Genomic DNA, 23,724 nt, shown 5'->3' on the forward strand with positions numbered 1-23,724 from the left:
GCACAGCGTGGTGCAACGGGAAGAAGCTTCATATGCCTCCCGCAATAACTTAGTATACAGCAGTTTGTAATCCAAATGCACTGTAGAGAAACTACTGTTGATTTTTATTAAATTATTTTTATATATAATGGCTTGAATTAAGTTTACCAGACATAAGGAAAGTATCATGCTTCAATTGTTTCCCTAACATAAAAAATTCATTTCGAACGCGCCCCTGTTGTTATATCAAAAAACCTACTGTTGATTTTATAAGGTTGGGCAGTGATATTGGCTTGAATTTAAATTTAAAATGAAAAAACGTAAAATACCATGGTTCAATTGTGCTTTAAACAGAAACATTCCTTCCGGACGCGCCCCTGTCATACAAAAGAACTTACTGTTGATTTTATATATCGGATCTTTCGACTTGTGTGGTAATAAAACTTCTCAAATGCGCTTGTGATATTAGGCTGTGTAAGGTGTTAACTTTTGTCAAAATCATGTTCTTTCTTTCACTGCATTATTTCGATTGTCGATTATTAATACTAATCGAAGGCATTCCGAAACAAGACCTACCTAAGAACACTGCCAGGCGCATAAATACCTTCGTGTGAAATTTCATAGAAATCGGCTCAGCCGTTTTGGAGTCCAAAGGTCACAAACACACACACACACACGCACACGCACGCACACACACACACGCACGCATGCACGCACGCATACACAAAGTTCCTTTTATATAATAGTTGATAGATAGATAAATATATATAACATTAAGTTAGGTGTGTATACATATGTAAATAATATATATGTATAATCATTTCTGGAGGGGCGTGGGTAAAGCATGGGATAGTTGGACCTCGTATATCATTGCTTCTGTTTGAATTGTTTCTTTAGATCCGAGTATTGGCTGAAGACGGCGGCCTCCCGAGCCGTACGGCTGTAAAAGTATTAGTGGTTACAGTCACACAGAACGTTCAACCCCCAGTCTTCAACAATCAGCAGGCAACCATGAGACTTAAGGAGACACAACCGTTGGGAGTTGATATCAATTCACCTCTGAGACTCACGGATCCTGAAGGAAAAGTATGTATGCAGGGTATTTTATTCGTTCTTTTTGCGATCGTGCTGCGATTTGCTTATCTAATAAAATAAACGTAAAAATTCTATTTTATTTGTTTCATCTATATTATTATAAAACAGTTCGTTGTTATTTAAATCAGTCATACAACATAATCTTTTCAAATGCAATATATATATATTTACACAGCTTAATATGACTCTTTTTACATTTTATAATTAATGTTTCCTGTTATTCATTTGTAATTTTTTGTCCTATTTTATTATTATATGCATTAGTTTCGTCAATATTTACAGCAATTAATTAAAGTGATTTCATAAAGAAATTGATAAATTACCAAAACTTTTCCAAAATATGTAAATTCATTTTCAAGGAAAATAATTTTAATGAAATTTAACAATAGTTATTTTTTTTTTTCAAGTTACAATATTTGTATAAAGCTGATGTGTTTCTGGATTGCGCAAAAAAAAAATATTTGTTTACGGAAATCCCATAACACGCAGTAAAGTAAAGTTTATTAACATTTCTATGAAAATGGTATCCATAGTATTTTAAATATAGAACTGAACCAAATGAGATAAAATAATAAGTACTAATAAACACTTAGATCAATAAGTAATATTTTGCTATACAATTCAATACAAATAATAAAATAAAATTGTTACAGACGATCATTAATTTACACCTTCAGTCAAACACCGCTTGGCTGAAAATGTTATTCTTTTTACTCCGTTTTTTTTTTCGAATGTTCTCTTTTTACATAACGTTTCGCTGACTTCTTTCTTCGTTAAAGAACTGCTGCACGTCGAAATTACTACAAAAATCTTTCTTACAATATCACAATAATTATTATATATTATTATTATAATTATATTCGAAAACGAGGCTACGTCAAAGGGAGAGAAATCTCATTTTTTGCCCAGGGCTGATATTTTGGTCCTTTTAAAGTCAAATATCGCGAATTTGATCGTTTTGGAGCAGTTTGGACTTAAACTAGTATTTGGTCTTTTTCAAAGCGTAACGTACGAACTAATTAAGAAAAACACAAGCAGAATATTATATAGATTGATATATAATGTATGTTATACATTTAAAAATATACTTGGAGCTATAATTAACAGTCGCCGGATGGAGGTTACCTTACTGCTAATATATATATATATATATATATATATATATATATATATATATATATATATATACACAAGTTATTTTAAACTATATGGTACATATTTCAGAGACGTACTATGGTGTCATTGATGTGGATTGAGCTTTACCAATTAAAAGCCCGTTAAAAACTCAAGTCGTTAGCGACACGAAATTAAAAAAAATCGAAGAATGTAGTATTCTTTAAACTCAATTTTTCGATTTTAATTTTGTGAGTCGCTGATGATTTAAATAGATTTTTAATTGCCTTTTAAATTGTAAAAGTGTAATTCGTGCCAATGAAACTATGGTACTTCGCTGAAATATATAACATAGTTTTTTTTAAATAAATAATCTGTTTTCTAGCTCTCACATTTGCGATCGAAGAATTTATTGATTTTTTTTTCATCACATCCTGACGCCATATATATTGATTAATCTTTTGGTTTACAGTCTTATAAAATATTGTTGAGAGGAAATATTTTTATAAGAGAAAGATTCCCGAGTTCGACAAGAGGCACATGTAGAACGTTGGATGTTACAATGACCGGAACGTTGTGAAAATAACATTCAAGATGAGACGAGCAATCTGAAGAATCCAAACCATATAAATAATTAATTCTAATCTCCAAAAATTCAGAAATTTAACAGTAATGTTTTAATATTTCAGGGCGTATCCTGCTCTATCATTAGCAATCTTGAAGCAATGGACTATTTTGCTGTGTTCCGTGATACTTGCAACATCTATGTAAAGAAACCCTTATATACCAACCCGAATAAGCCAGCCCAGTACAGAGTAAGTACACAACCCTTTTATCTAAGACTAGCAAGACTAACCGATATTGCCTGAGGCAAAAGTGTTAAAACTTTCTCTTTTTATATCTTCCTAGATTTTCTTCCCTTTTACTCCCTTCTTCACACTGCCCATTCCTCTCTCTCTCTGAAAATTCAGACCACCTTTATTTTATATAGATTATTTGATCAATGAGTCTGCATAAGAGAAGTAATTTCTGGGTAAAAATTAAAGTTGTTTCCTTTTAGTAGGAAACCGTAAACAGTAAAAATTGTCCGACCCCTCTGACGAAATTTTTATCATTTTAATGTCAAATAATGAATCTTTTTTTTTTACTGAATTCTAGATATGAGTAGCACCAGAGTAACACTGATCGCGAATATACCTACTTTGTGGCTGTTTATTTTGTTGTTTGTTTCTTTTTTAGTTTTAGCTAGATATACATATATGCATGCATACACAAACAACTGTATTTTATACAATATAACTTATGTCTTTTAACTATTTAGGTCTAACTTTTAAAATATCAGAGGATAACTTTATGTTAGATAAGTATATATTGTTAAACAATTTTAAGCTTTCTTAAATGTATATATTCGAATGTAGTTCCAATTAATTTCGTTTTTTTTTATTGTATTTAACTGTGTTAACAATAATGATGTGTTCCTCAGTGTTAAGCACCGTCGAGTTTAGAAATACAATTAACTGATTTCAAGACATAAAATATAAGACAAGCAGAGACACAGGGAATTTCCCGAGAACATAAATTATTGTTATATACTAGAACATAAAAGAAAAATATATAGTATACTATCAGACAGACTCGATGTTGTTCGGGATTTAATGAGATCAAAACTACGTACCTTTTCTAATATTCTAATAAGACAACATTACTTTTTTTATTTCACTGAATCGCCCCCCTCTCAAATATAGTTGGAAAAATTTGAAATGTTGAAAAACTCTCTGAATTACTGTCTTAAAGTTATGATTTAAATTTCATTAAATCGCATTATATCTCTTGGAAATTTTAAGAGGTTTCTATTGTCATGATAGATCATACCATGTTATGTCAAAAATATCGCAACATCTCCCCACTACAAACCTAGCAGAGAGAACGACAACATGAACACCCTAATAAAATGACTGTTCTCCAAATTCAATATCGAATTCTTTTCTTAGCGTTGTGCCAATTTTGATTCATGAACGAAAATTCATTTCTTTTAGGAACACAAAAGAAAATATATGATATACTACCGATATGTCTTCCCCCTCCTGCTAGTAGAGAAAAGGGTAACGTCAACAACCGGATTAAATGGATCTTCTCTAAATGATCTACCTTTCTTTTGTGTTGTGTCAACTTTGATTTTAGATGGAAAATTGACCCCTCTAGAACATTAAAGGAAATATATAGTACTAGCTGGCAGCCAGGCCTTGCCCGGTCGTACAATACGCTTAAACATAATATTTTAATTTATGTAGATTGCGTATGTGTTTTTATAGTATTAATTCTCTATAAACTATAATATGATACGAGGAATAATTTGACCGGTGGACTAATTCGCAAAAAAGATTTTTAAATTAAAAAAATGATAATGATAATATCATTCCTCAAATTCCGTCTGTGTTTGTTTACAATATCACGTCAGTTGATATTTCGGCTTGACGATGAATGCGCTGGTAAAGTCAGTTCTGATTAATGTTTAGTTTTAAAATATGCAAACAAAATGATTTGCCGCGATTTTAAACATTATCTCTATTTTTATCATAAACGGAACTCGTTAATAAAAAATTAAAATTATATGGTGAGGTACATCCGCTCTTGAACAAGGGATAATTCGATTCGTAGTCGAATGCTCTACCATTAAGCTATATCTCCAGATTACCACAAATCTGTTTTTCTTTTTTTCTTCTTTTTTTAAGAAGAAATGATTTGCTGAAATTTTATTATCTTCCTTGGCCGGTGTAAAGTAAAATATTCCCCTGTAAAAATTATTCTTTTTCTTTATCAGAAAGAAAAGCTATTTTTAAGATCGTGTTTTTTCGATTTTCGATACTTATAGGATGAATTTCTGTACAAAACATATCTAAGAACACTGCCAGATATATAAATTACCTTTGTGTGAAATTTGCAAAAGATAGGTTCAGCTGTTTCGGAACCTGTGAAGAAAGGAACTCTCACGCACAAAGTGACTTTTATATAATAGTAAAGATAGAAGTACTATCGATATGTCCCCCATGCTGCTAGCAGAGAAGAAAGCAATGCCAACATATGAATTAAATGGTTCTTCTGCAAAGGATCTTTTTTTCTTCTTTGTTTTATTGTACGAACTTTGATTCCGGAGTTAGAATGCATATCCATGGAGAGATCGTCATATGAGACAACAAAAGACGACCTTGGACGAGGTGTCTTTAGTCTTGGAAGATCGCTGCAGTTAAGCGTCGAAAATATGGGATATTATTTGTTGATTTGCGTTCGATAATAAACAAATATCTTATTTGATCGTGATACGACGTATATTATTAGATGGGAAGTATCACAACAAAACACAAAGGGTAATCTTCTAAACAGCTTGATTTGTAAATGGTTACCAGTTTACTTTTCTTTTTTCCCCCCTTTTTTTAAGTTTTTAATTTTCTTTTCTTTCAGCTCGTCATCAGTGGTACCGATTTGGGGAACCCGCCTCTGAAGGCCGCACAAAATGCTCTCCTTACAATCTCTGTTGATATGAATCTGAAAAAACCTCAATTTGTCAACTTGCCAAATAGCATATCCTTGAACCTATTCGCGACCGATGTCTATAAAGTAGAGGTCAAAGACGAAGACACGGTGGTAAGTTTTCTCTCTCTCTCTCTCTCTCTCTATATATATATATATATATATATATATATATATATATATATATATATATATATATATAGTATCTGATGCGGTTATTTTACGCCAGCTATGATTTTTCTTGCTACCCACCTCTTTCACATCCAGGTTGGGGATTTAATTTTAATTTATAATATCATTATGTTCTTCCGTCGCTTGCAAACACGACATAGCATTTCTTCTGGAGAATAAAATACGGTTCTTTAGGTTAGGGTAAGGTTTGGAGCACCTGTGGGGACATTCTATAGTAGAAGTGTTGACTACTCTGTCTTTTCTACAAGATTGAACGATAATGGTGACGCCCTAAAGAAAACAACACTGCAGCTTTATTTTCAAACTTTTATTGAAAAAAATCAATTCAGGTCGCTTGATTATGTAGTAGAGCTGGCATCTATTCAACGTAGTCGCTTTCACCCTCAACCTCTGCCTGATACGGGCCCAAAACTGGGCGCATGCATTTTCCACAAGCGCTGGCGGAAGCTCATTGAATACTCGGCGGATGGCGGAGATCAGGCTGGCTTTGGTGTTGTGGGATGTCATGTTGGTGATGTTCTCGATGTATGACCAAACGAAGTAGTCCAGCGGGTTAGGTCGGGAAAGTTCAAAGTGACAGAAAGGTACAGTCATAGAACACCTTCTGAAGCCAAGTCTGGGTCTCTTTGGATTTGTGGGCCAACGTCGAGTCCTTCTGCCATGCCTATGGTCTGCCAGCGGCCACCTGATTGCACAAGGAGATCACAGCACTCTTCAGCACTTTCAGGTATACTTTGGTGTTGACTTTCAAGCTGACTTCGAAGATGTGAGGTGGTATGATGGGGCCCTAACTTGAAACCACACCAAAGACCATAACCATGGCCGGAAACTTTGCTTTCATCGCCCTGGGACGTCCCTGTTATTCGTGGCAATACAATAATGCATTTTGAGGGTGCTGGCAATGGTCCTGCTTCCATCTTGAATAGGTAGAGAGCATGAGTTGTACAGCGGCGCATATCCGATTTCGCTCGTTAAACATTGTGCCACTTTCAGACAGATAGAAGGCTCCTATCGCTCTTGGAATTTGTACACAACTGGCCAACTAGTAGATGGTTAGCAAGTAAAAAAGAAAAACTGGTTTTCATCAAACGAAAATGAAATCATATCGTCTTTTCTAGGATGACAATTTTATAACGATATTTTAACCCTATAATAGCACGCTTCCTCTTGCGTATTTTAGTGAGTGTAGATTCAACAATGAAACAAATCATATAACAAAAGAATGAAATATTTAACTGGTATACAAATTAACCAATTTTTTTTTTATGGAAAGTGCTCCAAACAAAGCGAATCTGATGTAAAGAGTTAATGAAACCAAAAATAGTTATCGTAAAGATAGGAGCTGCATATTGAGCTCAGTTTTTAAAACTTCAAAGAGTCAGCTAGAAGAAGTTCCACAAGTCTATAGTTCTTTGAAAGAAGCTACTACAATAGAAGGTTGTATTAAAATAAGGCAACAAAACAGTGAATTGATAGATTCTGCTAGATTAATGTATTAAATGAGCTTGAACAAAAGAAGCAGAAAATAGAAACCACATACAATAATAATATTATAGAAAGACTAAGACTAGCGACATCAGGTTATTATAGCACTTTATTATTTTTCTCTGTTCCCAAACCTGGGTTTCCTTACCACTTATTATCTCCTGGGTGGGTGATAAAGCGACCTATGTTTGACCATTTTCCAGGGCCCCTTTCTTGCCGACGGAAAGGCAAGCAAATATGGTCGAAGCCAAATACATTGCAATGCTTCTCTATCGGGGCTTTAAACTTGATTTACGTCATAGTTTTCTCCCTTAGCGTTCATGGAGACATACAAGGAGACTTTCGCTGAAGTTTCTACAAGGTTTTATCGGAAGAACATTTACTCAGGAGATAGAAAAACTAATTTTATTGTAAATAGTTATTTATTTATTAAACTTAACTTTCTAACTTAATAAAATGAGTGACGCACACGGACAGACATCGAAGTAACATTCGCCTTAAATTCAATTTTCCTACATTATTGGTGGTGTCACGTTCACTCTATTTCTTGGAGTGTCTGATCTGAAAGCTTCTTTAACCCTTTAGGAATCACGGTCGGTCAGCAGAGAAAAAACTAGAAGAAATGAGGAAAGATATCCTTTCTCGAACTCCTGTTCCAGTCTATTGGACGCTCCGGCATCGATTTCTTCGCCTGGAGATAACTTTTGACAGACTTTCGGCAGTTTATGAAACTTTCCATCTTTCTTGCTTTCACTTAGACATTGTCCAACTTTCTTTCACTTATACCGAACGTCATAAGTAGCTTAATAAATCTTTTCGTTGTTATAAAAATTGTTTTGCTTTTCCTTAGAACAGCGATTTTTGTTTCATAGAATATCTAGAAGATATTTCGCAAAATTACAAATGTATATGCACAGCATTTGTTTATAAATATGTTTTCTGGTTGATTTGTTCCTTGGAGATTAATCTATTATTGTAATGTTTCTTATTTTCACAGAGCCCCTTTAATCAAGTGAAACTGTCCCTTATTGGAGATGACAGCGCCCCTAGCTTTTTCCAGATTGACTCAAATACTGGCGCTATAACAATCTATCGACGAAGCGACCTCGAAAGGGACGCTGGATCAGCTTACAAGGTAAATAAAAAAACTAATTACTTAATCTTTATATAGAATAATTACACTCTGTCATAGTTGCCAAATGTGGTATTAGACATTTCCACCGGTGGTAGACCCAAATAATTACCGCTGTTTTTCCCCCGTACGGTAACTAAAATTACCGTAGAATAATTGATTTTTAAATATAATTAAAACAAAATTCGATTTCAGATCGTGTCTTTTATCGTGATATGAAAATAGTATTTATTTTTTTAATATTATATATTCCGTCACCCACGACTGAACTGAGGTCCTAAGTAATTCGCAATCGTATTTTTCGGTCGCCCACGCTGAGAAGTGAACCTTTAACCGTCTGGAAAATATCACTCTTACCACTGATTTTTCAAAAACTAACCATGGGTCTCCGCGTTGACTTCCAGCACGATTTTTGGGAACCTTAAACCTATTTTTTTCTAGTTATATATATTACTATTTATTACTAATTATTACTAATTATTATTACTACATATTACTATATATATATATATATATTATTGTTGTTATTGTTTACTTATTACTGTATATATTACCTATTATTTAAAATTAACGGCTGTTATGTCGTGTTAAATTCTATACTAGGTCTATTAATAATTGATTGTCGTCCAGCATATGTGTTGCCTCTTTACTCTCAATCGTTCTTCTCTTGTCTATAATTGTAATTTCGTCCTATAATGATATATGGTTTTCATTCCCCCTCAAGATATGGTCAGCTATACCCGATTTCTCAATCTCTCTACGTATTACGGCTTTTCGGTGTTTTAACTGTACTTTTAGTGGACGACGTATCTCATCTTTGTCTAGTTTTCCACATTTACATGGGATCTCATATACACAGTTTTTAGTTATTTTTGTAGGGGATTCGCTCGTACAAGCTGTTTCCGCATAGTTGTATCTCTTCTGAATACTATCCTATTCTATTTAGTTTATTAATGAGTTCATTTTCTTATCTAAAAGAAAGAAAATAAAAATAGAAATTAAATTTTTTTGATGAGGATTGAAAATTTCTGTCTGCATTATTCAGATTACTTGTAAGAACACATGGCTTAGCGGATAAAATACTAGACAGAATTCAGTTCTAAGTGAAACTCTTCTATAAATTAAAGGTTCAATCTTTAGTGCGGGTGATATTAAGAATACAATTGCAAATTATTTAAGATTTTTACCCGATCAGAGTTCAGAGAACAAAAGCATGATATTCTCTGTGAATTAAATAAATGGTTCCGTCCAAAATTCCGTACAGAATTATGAATTCGACTGAAAGGTTTACAAGTTCGAAAAAAGATTCAATTGTTTGACAGAAAGATACTCGAGTCCAACAAGATAAACCTGAAGAAGATCGTTGTTACATTCGACGAAACGTTGTGAAAATAACATTCAAGATTAAAACAGTATTCTGAATTATCCAAATAATATAAATAACATTTGTACTTGGCTATGCTTGACAAAAAGAGTGTCTGCTACCCCCGTGGATTAGATAAAGGGTTTCGGTTAAAATTCCCTGTAGAATCCTGAGTTCAACAAGATACCCCTGAAAAAAGGTAGGAAATTACATCGCCGAAATATTGAGAAAACGAGTCTCAAGATAAGGACAGTAGTCTAAATAAACCAAACAATATAAGTAGACAATATTTTTAAAAGATATTTTATTCGGCAGCATTCTGTATTGGACACGTCATTATTAGGCGGGTTTATTTCTTATATAAAAAGGAAACAATTCAAAATAATTTGTAATATACTACAATTCGTTTAATTTCAGGGTTTTATTATGAAATAGTAAATATAGATGTAAGACAATTTCGTTGACAATTCGTTTGAATTCATAGTTTGTTAAATAATAATAAATATATTTAAAATTTATTTAAAAAAAAAACACTGACTTTATTATTAGCTATTTAATTTATATTTGCAAAAATAAATAAAACAAGTTGTTAATCTATATATTTATAAAAGTAAGAATGTGTGTCAGAAATTTTTTATCTATATTGAAGTTTGGTATATAGTGTATTCAAATATGTGGAAAGCTTTTTGGTCGGTTTTCATCCGGAAAGAGTGCTAAGGGGTCAAAATTGAAAAATTGGTACTGGGGGGGGCATCAGAATTTTATCGATTTCTTACGAGGTTTGAAAACACATTTTATCGATCGCGGCAAGTTGATCTAATGGTTATCGTACTTGATTCACTGTATTTCGGTTTTAGTTTCGGTCTCGGCTCAAGTATATATTTTTACTCGCAAGAATTGAACTCTTTAATACTCGCATGCACATTTTCCATTTTTCTTACTTCATTTTTTTTTAAAGGAAGAACGTTACGTTAAATACTGGGCAACGCCAAGTATTTTCTAGTTATTTAATATTTTTTATAATAAAAAGAAAATTTGATATATCATTTGTCACTGCAAAAGTGAGAAAACAGATTATTTGACAAAAATAAATATGACCCATGGAATTGTTAATAAAATTTACAATTCTTCCTGCAAATTCAAACATATGAAGTATAAATACACATCCTGTCGATGCCTGACTTGTCCACCGAGTTTCAGGAATTAAGGTCCAACAGTCTTTGTATAGTAAAGCTCTGAATTTCTGAGATGGGGTTGATTGTTTATATTACTTGTATTTAATGGACTATTGTTCTCATTTTGAGTGTTATTTGTGCAACGTTTCGATCCGATTAGCCTTCGACCGTCCTCAGACATGTTGATTATTGTTTGGTAAAGACAAGAGAAAAGTTACTGGCTCCGTAGATGATTTTTGTCTTTGTATAAGTCTACTAAACATTTGATTCTTGTTCGTGTACTAGCTTCAAAATAAAATGTTACTTATTTTTCTTTATATATTTTTCAGCTTCGTATATTTGCTGAGGATGGTGGATTGCCTCCCCTGACGGCCATGTCCGTTCTCAACGTTACGATCAATCGAAACAGACAAGCACCAGTGTTTTCCCATAACGACATTGTAATTACAATTCCAGAGACCACTGTGCCCGGAACAGTGGTTGCTGATGTTAATGCAACCGATCCAGATGCACCGGTTTGTATCTTATTAAATATGTGGCACTTCTGCGGTTTACGAACTATGATATGGTTTTAGATAGGATTTTCAAGTTATATTCAACTTTTGCGTTAGTAAATGAAAATATAAAATAATGTTTTAAAAGTGCACTCCCCATGTTGAGAATAGGTTTCTAAATAATAACGTTATTATGTCAGCAAGGTCCGTAAACTGCAGAAGTAAGCAATATGTTTTGCTTTTCATTGTGGTGTTTTTTTATTTTGTTTTGCTTTGTTTTTTATGGAAATCGCTCCAGACAAGGCATGCAGCCACTTTATGTTAGAAGCTAAAAAATAATATTTAAAAGTCAAAAACTTGACAACGATAACTGCTAGATGGAATAGATTCTGAGCAAGAAAAGCGCAATTCTTAGCTTTTTGTCAGAAACATCGCTCATGTGATATGAGGAATAAAGTACAAAATAAGGGAAGCACACGCATGGATCTATCTATCTATCTATCTATCTATCTATCTATCTGCAAGAAAAGTAAGGAACAACACTTCTGCAAACTTAATCCTGAAATATTTATTCAACTTTGTTTTGCTTTGTTTGTTTGTTTTTTTTTGTTTTTTTTTTCAGACCACTAAGAGCATGGTTTTCTAAAATGTGTTATTTAGTATCTAGAAAATGTTCAAGGATTAGATATTTAAATGATATGTGCAAATATATATATATATGTGTGTGTGTGTGTGTGTGTGTGTGTGTGTGTGTGTGTGTGTGCATATAATTCAAGTATATATACATATGTGTGTGAATATGTATATATCTCTATATATGTATATGTATTCAAATAAGGGCTTAAGATAAAGAATAATTCTCAACCCATGGATCTTCAAAAACAGACTCTTTTTCGTCGGAGGATTATAGGTGGTCAACTGAAAATCTAGCTCAACACGGTGAAACAAGATGTTGATCCGATCCCGTGTTCTCTCCTTTACGCAGTACGCCGCTGGAACCCCGAATGGCTGGACATGATATCGACTGCAACTTCAAACCGACGTGCCTGGTAGGCGTCTATACAAGATGCAGAGATTCACGTGGAGAAGCTGGCTCAACCGAGCCACAGTGAACGCTGACACAACAACAACAAACAATTATAGTTAATAAAATTATATCACTAGTTAGCGTACATTTGAAGTATATAAAAAATTCATAAAGATATTTATCTTATATAAGAGAGAGAGAGAGAGAGAGAGAGAGAGAGGTGAGGGTTGCCACTTTTTCCACTTAGCGAATTTAGTTTTCTCTTGTGATAAATGCAAAAATAACATTTCTCCATTCGTTTCTGATGAAGTCTTCCGATAATAAAGATAAAATATAAAATTGGTGCACCAGTTGATTTGATTGCATTTTCCGTATATCCAAACTTGTTTATTTTTCGTATATATTTATTTTTCATATTTATTTTTCAGAACCAGCCGAATGCAGTTACATATAAGACCAATGCGCCCGCCCAGACAACAGACTATATCTTATTAGACCCATTAAATGGACGCATAACAATAAGAAAATCTCTGGCAGGAACCTCTCAATTTACGGTAAATTTATCAACAATAAGTATTTTTAAAACAGATAAATCCAGGAAGCTGTTTAAAATTGCTAAATCCATAAGTATTTTCAGCTAATCAATGAAAGAGTACTTTATGGCTGAAAAAGCCAGGTAGATATTTGAAGAGGATAAATCCAGGAGCAGTTGTAAAGCTGACTAGCAGGAAGATTCGACGTTGCCCGGAATTGAATGTTAATTAACGAATATTTTATACTCTCATATTCTTATTGTTATCGAAATCGGTGTAATCGTTCATTTTTCAATCAAATGAATTGATTGTTTGCTCTAGTTAGGAACCCATCGTGGTGCCACAGAGAAAGCTTCACTATTTTTTATATATAATAGCTTGAAATAAAGTTTAAAATGTAAAAGTCAAGTATCATGCTTCAATTGTACTCTAAATTTCAAACGCGTCCCTGTCATATCAGAAAACGTACTATTGATCTTATGTGCCTCTACTTACTGCTTGCGCGGTGATAATTGTTTGAATTTAAGTTTAAAATGAAAAGGCCAAGTATCATGGTGCAATTGTGCGTTAAACAGACACATTAGATTCGAACGCGTCCCTGTTATATCAAAGAACTTACTGTTAATTTTATACGTCGGGCCATTTTGCTTATGTGGTAATAACCCTAACCCAAACGCACTTGTGATGTTAGGCTTTGGTAAAAAAAAAAAAATCGTCCGTTTGTTCTTTCATCAAATTTTTTGGTTTATCGATTATCGATACTTATCGAAGATATACAAAGCCTATCCAAGAACACTGTCAGGCACATACAGTACCTTCGTGTGAATGTTCATAAAAATCGATCCAGTCGGTAGAGAATAAATTCACACGCACAAACACACACACAGTTTTTTTTATAAAATATGTGACAAATCAAGGAATATACTTGTAGTTGCTAAATCCATTAGTATTTTATAGATGACTAGCTGGGGCGGGGGGGTCGCCTGACCTTGTCGGGTCATAAAATACGTTTAAATGTATTTTCATTCATGCAGATATCGTATTTATTATTACAGACCAAATTCTCTATTAAACATCGTATTGTGCCTAATATAAAGTTGTGATTTTAAAAGTTAAAATAATAATAATTTGGTTACTATCAGCTAGAATCGACACAAAACCATTTAGTGTTCCAGCCGCGTCTTCTACCGATGTAACTATTGAGAGCTGTGTAAGACAAATTTAATATTACACGACTTATAAGAAATTAATTGAATTTGCGCATACGCAGACAAAAAGTAAAAATATGTCGGCAAGTTGAAATGAACATTTTACATTTCAACTTGTTGGCATATCTTTGTATGTGTTATTTATCCAAACAAAGATTTTATTCGTTATAAACCATCTTTGGTGTATGATTACTATTTCCTATTAATTTCAGTGTTATGTGACCAATAGTTTCAGAGTTCATCGGTTAAATATTTACATACGGACAGACACACGCACATACATCTACTATTTTATATAGAGAAATATATCCAATATTATGTTTATAGTTGATAAATAAAGGAGTATTTACATAACTGATAAATCCAGGAGTATCTTCATGGCTGATAAGCATAAGAAGATTTTTCAAAATAATACGAAACTCGATGTATCTATCGGCCGTTGTTTGGGAGTGTTTAAATTTTTGTTTCAATTTTTCATTTTTTCTTCCCGATGTAGTTAACTTTTAAATAATTATTATTATGATTATTTTATTTATTTTTTTTTATTGAATTTTAATAGGTCTTAAAGTTTTAGATTACCCTTCCACCCGAACAACGCCGGGTATCCATGTTAATAATACATGAAATACTACACTAAAACTTACCTGCCTATTTTTGCTTTTTCTTTTCTACATTATCAGATGGATGTGATCGCCCAGGATAAGGGAAGCCCCCCTCTTCAGAGTACCACTAAAGTGACGATAATTGTGTTACGAACAAGTGGAACTCTGAAATTCCAGCAGACATCTTATCAAAGAACCATTAATGAGAACTTCCAGACCGGAATAACCGTCATCACTGCCGTGGCACAACCAGGCGTAAGTTATTGTTCCTTTTTTTTTTTTTTTTTTTTTTGCTGTTTCTTTGTTGTTTGTTTTTATTTATCTTCACCATAAAAAAAATGGTATATTGCACTTGGAACGTAAAAGGGTACTGTTTGGGATCAAGTCTAGCAGGAGACTGAGAGGAGTTGAGCAGCGAGATTTCTGTTCTTTCTTTTTACAAAGGAGTCACCACTTATCAAGGCCCGGGGCTATTTGAGAATAAGGGTTAAAGAGTGTACGGTATTCAATGAGATAATATTGTAGTAATCGTTAGTAGTGGAAATTTACTAAATTGGATTACTTAAGAGGCTGGCTCATCAAGAAGTTGTTTACGTTGGACTTGAAGACAACCATATTGTAGTCAGCTGGAATGTAAGCAAACGGAAGACAGTTCCACGGGTGTACGGTTTTAAGAAAGCTTTGTTCATGGAATCCAGGTTTAGGTTTAGGCACAGATAAAGCGTGGGGGAAATTATTGATAATGGTTTCAGCTAGACGAGTGTTTTTCGTGAAAGTTTGGCAATGTTCACATTACATTTTAACTTCTGCAGTTTAGTACAGTCAGAGAAGCAGTAAACATGAAAGTAAATCCAAAGTCTATAGTCCAAGGGAATAAATTATTAGAATAAAAGGCTTTCCGGCATCTACGGAGCTAAAAGGTGTGGGATTTTACTGCTTGCCGGGTAAGTCGAGAATATCTGTGCGAGGAGCCGCATGTGGTATGGGTTTATCAGAGCACATTCTATTAAAGTGCTTGTAAAACGAGCACAGAAATGCAACATTGCGGCGATTGGACAAAGGCTTGAGGTTGACCAATTGTGCGGGACCTATTAGATCATAAAGATTTTGGGATGCTTCCTGAGAGTGAGACACTAGTGATAGATGGTCCAGATCAGATGTGGCAACAATACCCTATGCATGGGTGAATTGGGCTTAATAAAGATGTAGGGCGTTCTCTGGTATGAGTAATTTTCGAACACGGTCTGTCACACTAAAATTGTGTCTGTCAGGTTTAAGTTTCAAACAATATTTTATCGCTAAATCTATGGATACAGATATAGATATTTTACTTTATTATTCTGATAAAGTGGGATCCGGACATAATTTTTTCATCTGGATTCATCTCACCAATGAGTTTCATCCGTCGCAAAAGTTACAAAGATTTTTTTTTTGCATATAGCATTGAGTCTTCCAAAAATGATCTCTTATTTAATACTTGCTAGGCTCAACGTTGCTTAACTTCGGTAATTTTACAGGAACTGTAGACTCAATGTGATTTTAATTATACAGGATCATAAATATCATTGTCGAACATAAATCCAGATGGATTTTTATAGCTGATAAATTTTTGCATAACTTTGGAACCGTTACATCTATCAATATCTTTGAAGGTTTTACATCCGAAAATATCTTTGAAATTCTTTACTCCGGAAATAACTTAGAGATCCTTAATCAAAATTAAACTTAGCACTTGCATAAGCTGACCTACGACTGTAAAATTCACATTTACAAAAAAAAAGCTCAAATATATTGGGATGAAACATAAACTTTAATTACGAAATAGAAAACGAGATGATCAGCTGTTTACTGTTTAACTGCTTCGAATGTTTAAAACAATGAACTATTAAGTGCATAGCTTTTCAGTAGAAATTATCAAAATACCACTTCTCATATATAAAAACGTAGACACAATCTAATTACCATTTTACTAATATATAAAATTTTATACAACTGTATTATCTCCCTATTTTTCTTACATATGAAAATTGTTGCATTTAGTGAAATATGTATATTTCTATAAATTTCTTTCTGTAGCTTCCTTACTAACTCTGATGTTTTCCATAATATGGCTGCATAGGTATGTGTTGTTTATGTATTAAACTGTTGTCTAATATGAGTGTTTAACTGTTCGAATAGTACTACCTATATAACTGACGCCGTGCATAACCTTACTGTGTATAAACTTTGTTGCAAATGACGCATAAGATGTGACACAACTTGTTGAATAATTTACGTAATTTGTCCATATTTCAGCCGAACATCAAATACAGTTTGACTGGAAGCAATGGCGCCGACCAATTCTTCCAAATATCCGAAAATACCGGCAATATTTTCATCTTCAATAGTTTAGAAAAGGACACTTCAAACCAAGTGAAATTTTACGTAAGTATTCTTATACCTAATCTTCTTCGTTGTTTTCTTCTTGCTCTTCTTCTACTTCTTCCTTGTCTTTTTCTTTTTAGTCTTCTTTTTCTTTTTCTTCTTTGTCTTCTTCTTCGTCTTCTTCTTCGTCGTCTTTTTCGTCTTGTTTTTCTTCTTATCTTCATTTTCTTCTTCTCGTCTTCTTTATCGTATTCGTCTTTCTCTTCGTCTTTTTCTTTGTCGTCCTTTTCTTTGTTTTCTTCTTCGTCGTCTTGAAGATTTTCTTCTTATTCGTCTATTTTTTTAGATAGGCAGGGGGAGATTGTTCTCCTTTCGATAGATTCAATAAAGTATGCAGTTCGAAATTACATAATTTCCAAGGTCGATGTTAGTGTACCTGAAGATCCATTGTTATATTGGCCAAGACGATGTGAGAATAACACACAGAATGAAAAAAGTCATTCAAGTAATCAAAATAATACAAGTTATCAATCTTCATATAAAAACATTCGAAACATCCTCGTCTATGCTTACAATCAACAATGCCATCATATCTTTTATTTAACAGTTTAGATTTTCTACAGAATTACTTTGCCAATAAAAAAGAGAAAACATGGACTTTATAATGACTTACTGGCGTTTTTAGTCAACCAAAAATGCAAATTACTCGAATTGTTTAGTGTTCACCTATGCATGTTGTCCTCAACAACTGGATCTTATTTATCAATGTTATCTCTATTTATATAAATTAATGTGTACGCATCTATGAGCGATAAAATGTTCAGTAATGCTGGCGAGATCTCGTAGTCTACGTTGTAACGGGCGCCATGATACAATAATCCTGACTGCTGTTTCGAATCTCACCAAAATATACCAACGCGATAGATGGCGAAACCTGCATCCGTGAATATTTTTAAATAAATAAAATGATAATCTAATATATGAAAGGCTATACGTCTGTCTGTCTGTCTGTCTATTTCCATATTTTCAAACTCTATCTCTTCCTAAAGTAAAAGATGCAGAGCTGCGCTAAGGGTCTCAAATGATTGGATTTTTTTTTCATAGACCGTTCTTTTATGGGTCTTTAGTCGGTTAAAATAGTTTTTAAGAGTTCAAAAATGGGTCAAAATTGAAAAAATAAGTTATACTTTGGTACATTCATCTTAATTTATTTTCAATTTTTAATTTTTAATTAGTTTATATGCATGTCACGTTGGTATAATGGTAACGTTACCAGCTTTGAATGCTACGGTTTTGCTTTTGGTTTCGATTCTAGCTGATGGCACCCAAATACTTTTTTTTTTATTTTTGAAAGTACGACTCTATAATGATATATACGAACTTGTTTATGTTAGACTTGAAGATAATGACATTGTAGTCCGCTGGAAAGCAGACTAGTGGAACAGAGTTCCACAGACGGACAGTTGTAGGGAGGAAGCTCTGTTCATGGAATCTATCTTTAGGCTTAGGCCACGATAAGGAGTGGGAGAATTTATTGATAGTGATTTTGGCTAGAATAGTATTTATTTTGTAAAGAGTGATGACGAGGGGGGCATAGATTGGAGCTCAGCCGAACACTTGCCATGAAAATAGCGATATATATCAGAACAAATATCTTCGTCCGTTTATCGGACTTAAGTTTTAAATAATATTAACATAGTGAAAGGTATAGGTTAAAGTGATCATCTCATTTCAATTTCCTATAAACAGCTCTTCAAGCGCTGTTTGTCAGAAGGTCTTGTATGCTGGAAAATCTCACTAATAATCACTTTTGTGTGAAATTCAAAAAGAACAATAGATGATCGATCATTATCACTCGCACTTGTGATTATTAGTCGTATTTTCCTGTAGGTGATAATAACAAATGAATAAACAGCTAGAAAAAAAAAAGAGAGTTTAAAAATCAGCTAAAACCGCCATGTACGAAGTTAGTTCTAGAATGTTTCTATTACCTGCAACCTTTTTTATTTTATTTTTTTTTTTTATTATTGCATTTTCACTCCGAACAAGATATTTCGTCACTTTGATGTAGGGGCTACTGTTTGGGACATAATTTACATAGATACTATGTAAGGATGTCTGTTTACATTACACTTGAACTTCTGCACGTAAGTACAGTCAGGGAAACAGAAACCCGGAAGGGAATACAAAGTCTAGTAGTCCTAGGGAAGAGGCTATTAGAGTAGAAGGCTTTCTGGATCTGGGGATCTCTACTGTGTAGAGGTGCGATGTTGCTGCTGTTGGGTTTGTTAGGAGTCTCTCTTGATTTTTCACTCTCTTTATACTTCCACTTTTTAAATGTTCACTTTCTCTTTTAATTGTTTCTGTATTTGAATTGTTTCTTTATTGAAATTGTCTCTCTTTTCATGGTTTCAATCATTTAATAGTTTGACTGTTTGAGTCCTTTCTTTATTTTATTTTTTTCTTTATATAAATTGTTTCTTTATCTTAATTGTTTATTTTAATTGTTTGACTCTTTTAATTTGTTTCCTTTTTAATAATTTCACTTATTTAATTGTCTTATTCTTTGAAGTTTTTTTCTAACGTTCTTTTATTTTAACTGCGTCTCTCTCTTAATTGTTTCTATTTTAATGATTTCACTTATTTAATGGTTTGACTCTTTTAATTATTGATTGATTTTAATCGTTCCTTTATTTTAATTGTTCTTTTAATTTAATTGTTCCTTTATTTTGTTTGTTCCATTATTTTAATTGTTTCTCTGTTTTAATTGTCTCTTTTCAATGGCTTCACTCAATTAATGGTTTCACTTTTTTTTCTAGATGACTGTAAAGGCCACAAAAGATTTTTCTGGTGTCACTCAAACAGCAACAGCTGCCGTCAATATTACAGTCGTTAGAAATTTGAATGCGCCATTTTTTTCGCAAAGTTTGTATAATGTGTCATTATCAGATGACACTAAGCTTGGAACTTCCGTTGTCCAACTGACTGCAAGGGACAATGATGCGCAGGTAAGTCTCATTTCCAAAGAGGTTGGGAGGGGGGGGCGATCATTATGTTGCTTGCTAGAAAATTAAATTATAAAATTGAGCAAACGCTAAGTGTTAGATGGATAGTTTCCGACTCAAAAAATAGAAATTCTTTCCACTTTATCAGAAACATTGTTCATGGAATGTGAAGACTAAGGGACAAAAAAAGGAGAGTTATGATAATGTTGACAGTAAATCCAAAGTCCACTTCCTACACTATTTTTTGTGGGAATAGTGACCGCAGCGAAGAGAAAAGATCATTATCACTAGCTTGCAAAGTTCATTTTGTTCCATGCCAAGTGTGATAGACTGTCGTCTTTTCAAATGTGGCAATATTACCCCACTTGAGGACCTTTCTGACTCTCATGTTGATAAATGGCTACGTAAGGCATCAGGTTCTTTCTGGGGCGGTAGAATGATCCAATCACTTTTTTTGAAGAACCCTTACGTTTTGGATGTAAGTGTCTCATCTTAGATTAGGAGCAAAATTCAGTTATGGAAACTTATCAAAATAAATGGCTTCATGAAATAACAAGAATCTAAGGTCTGGTGATAAAAAGGAGATGAAACTTGGTTTTAGACGGTGTTAAAAGTACCAAGTTACTTTTTCCCTACTACACTATGTGCTCTAGATAGGAGTAGAGAACCTAACAATATTTTTATTACCGATGCTCTTAAAAAACCTAACATAGTACCACTATCTGTGTTTTATATGTGTGCTTCTCGCCCATACATGACTTACACATTTTTATTCTTTTAATATTGATAGGTTATTTCTTTAAATGAAAAATGCAATAGTGTAAAATAAATACAAAAACTTATATATATATATATATATATATATATATATATATATATATATATATAACAAATAAATAACAAAAGTCTATATTCCAAATTTAAAGATGTTGACCATCTTACAATTTATTCCGTTAAGTACGTTAACATGCACAATTATTGGCATGCACCTGTTTCGTAGCGCAAAATCATTCCCTTAATCATTATATCAATCAATGAAGTTATTCTGCTCTTACCTCATCAGAGGAGAGAGCACCTATAAATTCATTAGAAGAAAATAAATGCAAATAGGCAGGATTACAAAATCCGATGGCGTAATAAAAGTAAAAATAAAAGATAATTGCAACTTCTTTCCAACTTTTCGGAATTTTTAATCACACCCATGTGCATTTATTTTCTTTTTATTAATTTATAGGTGAGTTTTTTTTTCTGATGAGTTAAGGGTAGAATATATTTATTGATTAATATAATAATTAAATGAATGTATTTGCGCTACGAAACAGGTGCTGTCAAGCAGTGTGCATGTCAACGTACTTAAAGGAATAAAATTGTAAGATGGTCAACATCGTCAAATTTGGAATATAGACTTTTGTCATTTATTTGCTATATGCTCTGTAAGAACATCGAGCTTCATAAATTAAAAGATTGGTATAAATAAAAGATGAAATCTATTTGAAACACATATTTCCACTTGAATATATATATATTTACGAAATGAATCCATCAAAATGCATTTCAGTTTATTCGTAAACAAATCGGCTATTTAAATATTGTAATAACTAAAGAAAGAAAAAATTAGGTTGTGATGTAGATGGCGCTCGATAGTTTTAGGTGATTGTTTATTTCAGGTATAAAATATAGTTAAATAGTTAGTCTTACGATACTGCTAATTATAGCCGGGTTTGATTCCGGTCTAATTAGAGTACCTTTTTTTAAATTTTGAAATTGACTAGCTAAAAAAGTTTGCTCTCCATTTTTTATAGACTAAATCGGCTAACTGAGATTAACGACCCAAATTTTGAAATAACAATTTCAAAACAGCTTCAAAAGTTTAAATTTAGTTTTCTATCATAGAGTAAAAATTATTTATACTACTATGATTTTAAATATTGAAAAGTCAGTTATGGCTTACCATATATAAAGGGAAAAGAGAATCCATTTACCTATAGGAGATGAAATAAAAAATTACAGAAAAGAAGAGCAGTAGAAAGTAAGACTTAAAGAAGCATTGTATATGCTGGTCGACGATCATCTAGTATGGAATTTAATACACTATGGGAATCATTAATTAATCCAATTGAAAGTTCTACAAGTTGCAGGTTCAATGCTCAGTACGAGCGATACTTAGAATAAAATTGTGAATTACTTAGGACTTTTACTTTGTCATGGCTGACGGAACGAGAGTATGCTATCTTCGTGAATTAAATAAAGTGTTCAGTTAAAAATTTTGTGCAGATTCCCGAGTTTGAAAGAAAGATTTTTTGAGCTCAACAAGATAGACTTGAAGAAACTCAGAGGTTCATCAGTCGAAATATTGTGAAAATAACACTCAAGATAAAAAGAGTAGTCCAAATAATTCAAATTATATAAATTATTTTTTGCTATTTTGCATATTTTCGATTTATCGGTTGTTAACTATGCTACACATTTGCCGGCCTAACTTTATGCATATACAGATTCAGACGCATTTAAATATATTGCTATATGCTTATTCTATCTACAAATGTACATTTTTTTCTTTTAGGATGTCCTACAATATTCCATCCGTCCGAAGGCTTCAGTCACAGATTACTTTTATGTGGGTCCAGCATCCGGATTAATCAGTCTTACAAAGCTAATCAAAAATGCTATTCCAGCTACTTCAAATCCCCTCAAGGTAAGTCTTTTTGTCATCATATTCGGTTTAACGCCAGTTTTATATACTGGCATATATTGAACGGCTTTTAGAAATGTACTTTCTGACCTATCTCTGGCGAGCTTTCTACTGTGAACTGACCCTGCTATTTCAACTGTTCTACATCTACTAACCCAACCACTCTCATCCATTTCATCATTGAGATTGGCTTCCTAGACTAAAATACACTAACCATTGATTTTTCCTCCTTTCCCTTTGCAAAACTCAATCATTTTCTGCAAAGTTAAAAACAAAAATAATTTTCATATACAAAACAACTAAACCAAACTCCATGAATAAATACTTTAAAATATGAAGAACCTGAAGCATAAATTGTTTTCGAAAATTACTGGATTCTGAAATAAATGGGTTGATACACAGTAAAACAAAACAACAAAACTGTTATAGCCCAATTAAAGGGTTATAAGAAAAACAGAACGCCGTAATAAAGTAACATGTATTTTTAAAAAATTCAAAAAGGCGGGTAGTACGTCTAACCGACGAAAAACCTAGGATGGTCCACCGGATATCGACTTCAACTTTATGGCTTGGTTTTCCGGTATTTATTAAGTGTGGAATAGTCTATGAGTAGGTAACATGGGTTAGTTTTGCCACAATAAAAACCAAACCACATTAATATTTGAACATGTAAAGAACTTGAAGAATAAAAACTATTTTCCAAAATTACTGAATTTGACATTAAATAACTCGAAAAA

At 33.0% G+C, this 23,724-nt stretch overlaps 1 protein-coding gene across 1 annotated transcript in view; it reads left to right on the forward strand.

Annotated features, from left to right (window-relative positions):
• LOC145266635 (uncharacterized) overlaps positions 1-23,724 on the forward strand; it is a 471,019-nt gene that overhangs the window by 172,162 nt on the left and 275,133 nt on the right. Inside the window, exons 54-63 of the mRNA XM_080122558.1 lie at positions 877-1,065; positions 2,877-3,002; positions 5,647-5,829; positions 8,390-8,527; positions 11,392-11,577; positions 13,012-13,137; positions 15,005-15,181; positions 17,222-17,350; positions 20,110-20,298; positions 22,859-22,990. Of these exons, the coding sequence (XP_079978684.1) occupies positions 877-1,065; positions 2,877-3,002; positions 5,647-5,829; positions 8,390-8,527; positions 11,392-11,577; positions 13,012-13,137; positions 15,005-15,181; positions 17,222-17,350; positions 20,110-20,298; positions 22,859-22,990 (1,575 nt within the window). The remainder of the gene's footprint in view (positions 1-876; positions 1,066-2,876; positions 3,003-5,646; positions 5,830-8,389; positions 8,528-11,391; positions 11,578-13,011; positions 13,138-15,004; positions 15,182-17,221; positions 17,351-20,109; positions 20,299-22,858; positions 22,991-23,724) is intronic.

This window comes from Euprymna scolopes, chromosome 41, assembly GCF_053919585.1.
Source record: "Euprymna scolopes isolate OS-2025 chromosome 41, ASM5391958v1, whole genome shotgun sequence".
In the NCBI taxonomy this organism is placed as follows: Eukaryota; Metazoa; Mollusca; class Cephalopoda; order Sepiida; family Sepiolidae; genus Euprymna; species Euprymna scolopes.